This window comes from Danio aesculapii, chromosome 18 (genome assembly GCF_903798145.1).
Source record: "Danio aesculapii chromosome 18, fDanAes4.1, whole genome shotgun sequence".
Lineage (NCBI taxonomy): Eukaryota > Metazoa > Chordata > Actinopteri > Cypriniformes > Danionidae > Danio > Danio aesculapii.
The window spans coordinates 18,157,751-18,166,569 of NC_079452.1; the positions used below are offsets into that span (position 1 = coordinate 18,157,751).

Here is an 8,819-nt window from a genome sequence, read left to right on the forward strand (position 1 = left end):
AATCTCCAAATATATATTAAAGAAAGGCAACATATATCACAACACATCTGCGCTTGTAAGGCCTACTTTGCTTTTTTTATTAACCGATGGACATCATTAGTATGCGTCTACTTTAGCATTCATTCATACAATGTATTTTAAGAGATTTAACAACATCTGTATTGTTTTATATTGCACTGTGCTGTTCGTTTATGAAAACATAACTGTAATGATCACTGTATAGTCATACAAAACAAAAGCAGTCTAGTAATGTGGATAAACATGAACACTTTCAATGTTACTGCAAAAGAGGCTGTTCGACTGCAAATCCCAGATTTCAAATGGTCGACGTCACTTCCGCTATTCCCAGCGTCCTGTTTCAAAAACTTCCGGTGTTATATTACAGAAAAGACGTCCTGTTAGCGGTTTCATTTGTTGATTCTGTTCACAAGAAAGATAAACATGTCATGTTAATATCTTAGACGCAACGTTAGCATGTTAGCTAGTTTACACGAAACAATCTTATATTGTTTTATTTGTTCGGTTTGTGAAAATAGGCTTCTTTTAAAACGTAAACAGGAAACAACAAATGAGTTTAAGTAGTCTTACTGAATAAATGAACAATACCTATATTATGCAACATACAACATCCTATTACAGTGCAGTTTCAGTGTAAGCCTGTAGTGCTGAATGTTCTTTGTTTTGTGGTGATGATGATGATTGTGTTTCCTGTTTCCCACTTGTGTCTGATTTCTGTTGATCCTCCATGATGGCAGAAAGCCCCTCTGTGTTTGTAGACGTGCAGAAATGCCTACAAACAGTGTAAAGTCCTTGGACGAGGAACAGTACAGAGATTATGCTGTAGTAACCTCCATATACAAGAAACTAGAGGGAGAAAAAAATGAAATATAATGTCACTCATTAAATGGTTTACACATACACTCACCGGCCACTTTATTAGGTACACCTGTCCAACATCTCGTTAACGTAAATTTCTACTCAGCCAATCACATGGAAGCAACTCAATGCATTAAGGCATGTATACATGGTTAAGACGATCTGCTGCAGTACAAACAGAGCATCAGAATGGAGAAGAAAGGTGATTAAAGTGACTTTGAACGTGGCATGGTTGTTGGTGCCAGACGGGCTGGTCTGAGTATTTCAGAAACTGCTGGTTTACTGGGATTTTCACACACAACCATCTCAAGGGTTTACAGAGAATGGTCTGAAAAAGATAAAATATCCAGTGAGTGGTAGTTCTGTGAGCACAAATGCCTTGTTGATGCCAGAGATCAGAGGAGAATGGCCAGACTGGCTCCAGCTGAAAGGCAACAGTAACTCAAATAACCACTCGTTACAAGTGAGGTCTGTAGAAGACCATCTCTGAATGCACAACATGTCCAACCTTGAGGCGGATGGGCTACAGCAGCAGAAGACCACACCGGGTGCCACTCCTGTCAGGGTCAACAACATGAAAGCATGAATCCATCCTGCCTTGTATCAAGAGTTCAGGCTGATGGTGGTGGTGTAATGGTCTGGGGGATATTTTCTTGGCACACTTTGGGCCCATTTGCGCATTGTGTCAATGCCACAGCCTACCTGAGTTTTGTTGCTGACTATGTCCATGTCTGTCTTTGGGATGTGGTGGAACGGGAGATTCACATCATGTCAATATGGACAAAAATCTCTGAGGAATATTTACAGTATCTTGTTGAATCTATGCCACGAAGGATTAATGAAAGCTAAAGGGGTCCAACCTGATACTAGTAAGATGTACATAATAAAGTGGCCGGTGAGTGTATATATATATATAGAGAGAGAGAGATTTCTGTATTCTCTAAAGCCAGATAGATATATTATTATGCAAAACAAGCAGAAGGTAACTGTTTTAAAGGTCCAATAAAGTCTGTGATTTTGAAAAATAAATGTCTTCTGTTATATCATATACCAGTGTAGTGAGGTGTACCTGTGTTGCAATGTCCAGTCCCAGAGCTGTATTGTCCACCACGATGGCAGTAAGTATAGTTTGAAGTGTAAGGGCAACAAAAGAGTTAAGGCCAAAAGTCAGAGCGTAACATTCCATAGAGAGGTTCACCGCTATCTGAAACCTTCGGCAGAAAGGAAAAACCCCAAAAGAAAACACTTTGATTATAATTTTACAAACTCGTGCAGCAGAAAATGTCTCACAAAATGTTTCAGATTCAAAACCATTAGATTTCAGGCCTAAATCTAAAAAATCAGCTTAAAAGAAACACAAAAAGACAAAGATATTTCACTCACTCTTAAATAAATAAATAAAAATCAAGCATATTACAGGAATAAGCGTCAAACAAATAAATAATACATACAAACATGAATAAAAACCCTCCAAATTAAAACTTAATCATAGCAGTATATCAGTAAAATATCAGTAAAAAATAGCAGTTTCAATCTTGTCAGGCATAGTTACAAGAATCATTTATGATATTTTAAAAGATTTTTGTTATTTTAAATCTTCATACTTTGCAACTATCCTTCAAACCACTAGGTTTTACCAATTTGTCAGCATATCATAGAACCTTTGAATCATTTGAAATATAATTTTAATTAGATTATTCATATTTTTAATTTAATAATATTAACATATGTTTTGTATGTATGATAATTATGATGTGAATGACAATAATACTAACAATAATTAACATTTAAGGGATAGTTCACCTAAAAATAAATATGGACTCACCATTTTCTCTCCATCAAGTGGTTTAAAACCTTTATGTGTCTCTATTCTGTTGAACACAAAAGAGGATTTTGAAGAAAGCTAAAAACCTGTAACCATTGACTCTCTATAAGAAAAACAAATACTAAGGAAGACAATGGTTACAGGTTTCCAGCATTCCAAAACAGTATCTTCTTTTGTGTTCAATAGAAAACAGAAACTCATAAAGGTTTGAAAGTAGTACACTATAAAAACAGCTGACCCAACTTAAAATTGTAAGGCAACTTGCTGCAGAGATTATTGAGCTGACTTGGGTTAAAAGTTGCATCAACTAAAAAAAAGCTGTTCAGCAAGTTGCCTTACAAATTTAAGTTGTCAATTTTTTTACAGTGAAAACGATGACAGTTTTAATTTGTGTGTGAACTATCCCCTCAATACATAATAATACTGATTGACTTACATTGTGATGGTGATGAGGAACATGTATGAGGCTTTAAAGATGGCGTAGCCTGCGTAACTCAGCCAGATGCTGTTGGTGAGGCCCATGAGAAACACACACCCGGCACCGATGGCAGAGAAAACACCCAGAGAGAGCTCACCCCAAACTCCCCACTGTACCTGGATATAACCAACAGAGAAGGCTGCGGCAGCACCTGAAACCAGCAATCACAGCTTCACCAACAAAGCAGAGCCACAGTGGAAGGCAACAATTAAAGCAGAGCATGCATTTAGACTTCATTTGTATGGCGTTCTGTGTTGCTTTTGTTGAAAAGTTCTTGTCAAGCGTCACAACTGAGAGATGTTTTCTTCTTTTGTAATTAAAGTGACTAGGCACCAAAACCCCCACTGATGTAATTGCTTAAATTGTCTTCCTCCACACATACTGAGATGCCGAATTCCTATGCAAACAGCATAACAATTATGATTTAAAGGGCTTCTGCTTGACGAGTATGATGATAAAGCAAGATTGATTTGACTTGCTTCCCATATTAAGGTTTTTAATATGAAAAGCTGAGTTAAATGCAAAATTGAAAATTCTGTCATCAATTACTCATCCTTAATTTTTTCCCCCAAAGTATATATTTTCATAATAATAATGCTAAAACCGGTAACCATTGAGTTCCATGGTGTTTGTTTACAAGTCGATGACTACAGGTTTCCAACATTCCTCAAAATATCTTCTTTTGGGTTCGAGAGAAAAATGAACTCAGAAATGTTTGGGACCACTTGAGGGACAGTAAATAGTGTGTACATTTTTGTTTTAAGGTGAACTATCCTTTTAAATTAAATAAATACATAAATGCGGCTGCAGAATTAGTCAAAATAACGTAACATATACTCTGTTATGTTGTTTATTTGAAACTGAAAAGCAGCACTGTAGGCAGTTTAGCCCATTTGTGCATTGATTTTAAAGGTGCATTCTGGGAACAAATGTGCACTATAGGTTTACTTTACACTGTAAAAAGCAATTAGTTGACTTTGCTTTGCTGAAAATGATTACAAGTAAATGAACTATGTACATATTTATGAAAATTAAGTCAACTTAACAGTGCCAATATAGCCAACTTATCGTTTTTAAAGGGATAGTTTGCCCAAAATTGAAAATGTACTCACTATTTATGCCGTTTCAGATATACATCACAAGAGAAAAGAAAAGGCTTCTATCTATCTATCTATCTATCTATCTATCTATCTATCTATCTATCTATCTATCTATCTATCTATCTATCTATCTATCTATCTATCTATCTATCTATCTATCTATCTATCTATCTATCTATCTATCTATCTATCTATCTATCTATCTATCTATCTATCTATCTATCGTTTCACTCGCTCCGTAGCCTACACCATGCTTGGTTGTTGGAACCCAATGTTTGGGTCAAATATGGACAAACCCAATATATGAATTAAATGGTGTAATTGACATTTAACAGCATTGACCAAGCGTTTGGTTTGTCCATGTTTATGACTCAACACTGGGTTAAAACAACCCAGAATTTTAACTAAAGTTATAGTCTGTGTTACAATCACTCCGTTCATTTTCATTGTAGGCCTGGAGTTGTCTGGGATGACAATTGGGATGAACTAATCTATCTATCCATCGTCCGCCTGCCTGCCTGCCTGCCTGCCTGCCTACCTATCTTATAGTATTTACAAACACTATTATATTATTTTATATACATTACATATATATATATATATATATATATATATATATATATATATATATATATATATATATATATATATATATATATATATATATATATATATATATATTTTTTTTTTTTTTTTTTTTTTTTAAACTACAGCATTGGGTAACTTGTTTACACTACAGTTGTTATTTTACCACTAGAATTTATTGCTTTTAAAGGGATAGTTTACCCCAAAATAAAAATTTACACACTATTTATGCCGTTTTACTCAATATATTCATCACAAGAGAAAAGAAAAGACTTCTATTCCATGTTGACTTTACCCACAAGGAAAAATATCATACTAATGTATACTAAATACTAGTGTTTTTGAAGCATTCTTTAGTAAAGTGCATTTTCTATCTATCTATCTATCTATCTATCTATCTATCTATCTATCTATCTATCTATCTATCTATCTATCTATCTATCTATCTATCTATCTATCTATCTATCTATCTATCTATCTATCTATCTATCTATCTGTCTATCTGTCTGTCTGTCTGTCTGTCTATCTATCGCAAAAACACTATTGTATTTACTGCTACAGTACTTTTTCATGTGGGTAAAATCTCAGATGATATAAACAGTTCTGAACTAGGCATATCAGTAGGCAGATGATGGATTTATTACACTTTTGATAGTGGTTAGTGTTAATAAATCATTTGTGTTCAGTGTTTAATCTGATACACTCACGCAAATATTCTGGTACATGCCTCACCTACAAGTGCGCTGACGGCCTCTACTCCACCATTATACACTGAGGACGTGCTGGAGGGCTCAATGTGGTCCCACATCAGCTGGACATAATTAAAAACCTGTCCATAACCCGCCGTAGCCAAAGCCCACCAGAGCGACCACTGCACCAGCCTTCTGGATGAGTACGACTCCTTCAGACTCTCCCACATCTGTTTTCCTGATGTTTTAATGTGTTCGCAAGAACAACACCTTCCTGTAACCTCTTTCTTTAGAGCCGAACTAAAACCTCCATCTGCAACCTCATTCATCATGTCCACTGACACCTCCACCTGCTTTTTCTTAAAAAACACTCCATGCTGAGGCATTGGGAGGCTCAAAGAAATACACAATGCCACTACCATTAGACTCAAAGTAACAGTGTTTACATGGAAGTAGCTTGTGTTGGCTAATGATATTAGCATCTGCCCTAATGTGGCTCCAAACGTATACCCAGCTAGCATAGCACTGCGAACATACCCCGTGGCCCGCTGGTAGCGTTCAGGAGGAATAACGCTGTAGATATAAGAAAAGTAGGCCACTTCGGTGGATGTGACCATGGCAAAGTTAAACTGCAGGTAGGTTAGAGCGGGCAAGCTGTTGGCAAAGCACAAAATGATGTAATTTGTGACCAGAAAAAGGCCTTGAGTTACAATCAGAGGTTTGTATCTGAGCAAATCCGTCAGTAGGAAGACTGGGCAGAGCAGGGACAGGTAGGAGTACGTCCAGATGGGAAACAGGTAGTTTGTTACCTGGATGAGAGGAGAGAAGGTTGTCTTTGGTGAGCTGAATTAGAAATGGCAGGGCAAATGATTTGAAATCAGTAGCCTACAGCCAATTCTTGAGATCCAATTGTTTGTGAGACATTATCAAGATAAGACAAATAATGTGTAGGCCTGTGTAGTCAATAGAGAATGCATTTAACAATTTTTTTGGGGTCTATTATTAGACCATAGACTGTAAAAAATTAATGTAAAATTTACAGTATTAATGGAAATTTTGGAAATTAAAATGTGCTGTAGTTTTTACACACTCAATTGTAATTATTAATTTACAGTGAGTTTGTAAATTTGACATTATTACCAGCAATTTTTACAGTATTATACTTGCAAATGTTACAAGTGCACTGTAAATTAACATTCACAACTGTGCTGTGAAACTACAGCACAATTGTAATTGCTAATTTACAGCGCACTTGTAAATTTTACAGTATTACTGGCACCAAAATTGCCAGTAATACTGTAAATTTGACAGCAATTTTTTACATTGTGTTACATGAAAATGGTTTGGATAAGGAAATATTTTTAAGAGCTGTAATTTAATTAAGAGCTCCTATATGAAACTTGTCAAACGCATGAAAAATTATGATAATTATTTTTTTTTGAAGACATCTATTCTGCTCTCAAATGCTGTTTATTTGATCAAACACCCAAATAAAAGCAGTAATAGTCATTCACTCACTTTAGCCTTTTGCCTACTTTATTAGGGGTCACCACTGTGCAATGAACTGCCAAAACCAGAAATATTGTGGAATTATTTCATTTGAAAAAACTGTTTTCCATGACACTTCAATTTAAAATGTAATTAATTTCTGTGAGTTTTCAGAATCTCCAGAACTTTTCAGAATTACTCCAGTCTTCAGTGTCAGATGATCCTTCATAAATCAATGATTTGCAGCTCAAGTAATATTTCTGACAATCATTATTGTTTTGGTAAAAAACTTCACCAAGGATTCATTAGATCCTACTGATAAAGAAACAATCTTTTTTTAATCCAAAATGACTGTCAAAAACTTAATAATGCATTAATAGTAGCAACATGACTGAAGTAATGATGCTTAAAATTTAGTTTTGAATCAGAAATAAATTACATTTTATAATATATTCACTAAGTTGGCGGTTCATTCCGCTGTGGTGACCCCGGATTAGTAAAGGGACTAAGCCGAAAAGAAAATGAATGAATGAATATATTCACTTAGGAAACAACTAAAAACAATTAAATTTTCAAAAATAATTTTCAAGTGAAATAATGATTTACAATATTACCTTATATAATGGCATCTTACAAAAACATTAACAAAACTTAATATATCTCTACACTGTAATGTACATCATCCCTATACACATTCATTCTTCATCATTTACATTGTAATGGGAGTATTATTACCAAATGCTCAGTATATTAGTAAATAGTACCGTTAGTGCTTGTTTCTCAGTTCACTATAATAGAAAAAAATAATATCCTTGCAGAAAATTACCAGAACCATTTCAGCCCTAAAGCACAAAGCAATGCGCAAATCAAACCACCTGTGAAAAAAAATCAATAAAGAAACTTCCTTCATATTAACACACAACACTGGCTGCTATTTTTACCTTTCTTAGAGTGTTATTACTATCTATCTGAGCCCAAACAATCTCTATAGGCTGCCAACCTCTATATCACTATAAAAATGGGGAAAAAACAAGCAATACTCACTACTTCCTCAGAGATGTTTTTGGGTCCCACTAAATATGGTGTAAGAAAAGGCTCTGCTGGTCTGCAGTTGGCAAAGAAACCATAAAGAGAAAGCAAAACAGTGGGAAAGACCCAGTCTGACCTTCTCATTTTCCTCCATAAATTCATTTTTCTGCCTATTTTCCTCTCTTTTTAGGTCCAGAAGCTACTGATTTGGTATATGTATTGATATTTTTGCTATGCAGTAGAGTATAAGCCAAGTCTAGGCACTGATTTCCACAGAAGGAACTCGGCAAGGTGTGGAAATGAACATATTTATGATGGAGACTTTGATCTGCATAAGGCTCTAATTGTTGGAGTGTGCATAAGTGTGTACGTATGTGCGTGTGTGTGTTGACAAATAATTAAAAGCTATAATGACTCATACAACATAGCAGTCACATGGTGTTTTAATGCATACAAATATTATTTAAAAACCTTACGTGATATACATTTTTCTAACAAATAATATAATAATTAAATAAAATATTACAATTATTAATATATTTTATAATTCACTATATTATTAAATAAACAGTGCTGTCAAACGATTAATTGCATCCAAGATTATTTGTGTGTGTACTGTGTGTATATACATACATTACATACACACACACACACACACACACACACGCACACACACACATATATATATATATATATATATATATATATATATATATATATATATATATATATATATATATATATATATA

The 8,819-nt window shown here is 34.6% G+C and overlaps 1 protein-coding gene across 2 annotated transcripts; it reads right to left on the bottom strand.

The window, feature by feature from the left end:
• Positions 1–65: 65 nt before the first annotated feature.
• On the bottom strand, positions 66–8,347 carry slc19a3b (solute carrier family 19 member 3b). 2 transcript variants are annotated; one of them, XM_056477929.1, is made up of 6 exons: positions 8,086–8,347; positions 5,597–6,362; positions 3,138–3,330; positions 1,946–2,087; positions 607–864; positions 66–420 (listed from the first exon to the last, which is right to left on the bottom strand). In XM_056477929.1, the coding sequence occupies exons 1-5, from the start codon at positions 8,230–8,232 to the stop codon at positions 634–636; spliced, it is 1,479 nt and encodes a 492-aa protein (XP_056333904.1). In that variant the 5' UTR covers positions 8,233–8,347; the 3' UTR covers positions 66–420; positions 607–633. The 2 variants fall into 2 exon arrangements, with proteins under 2 accessions (XP_056333904.1, XP_056333903.1); XM_056477928.1 differs by having other exon boundaries at positions 66–864.
• Between the last annotated feature and the right edge of the window lie 472 nt (positions 8,348–8,819).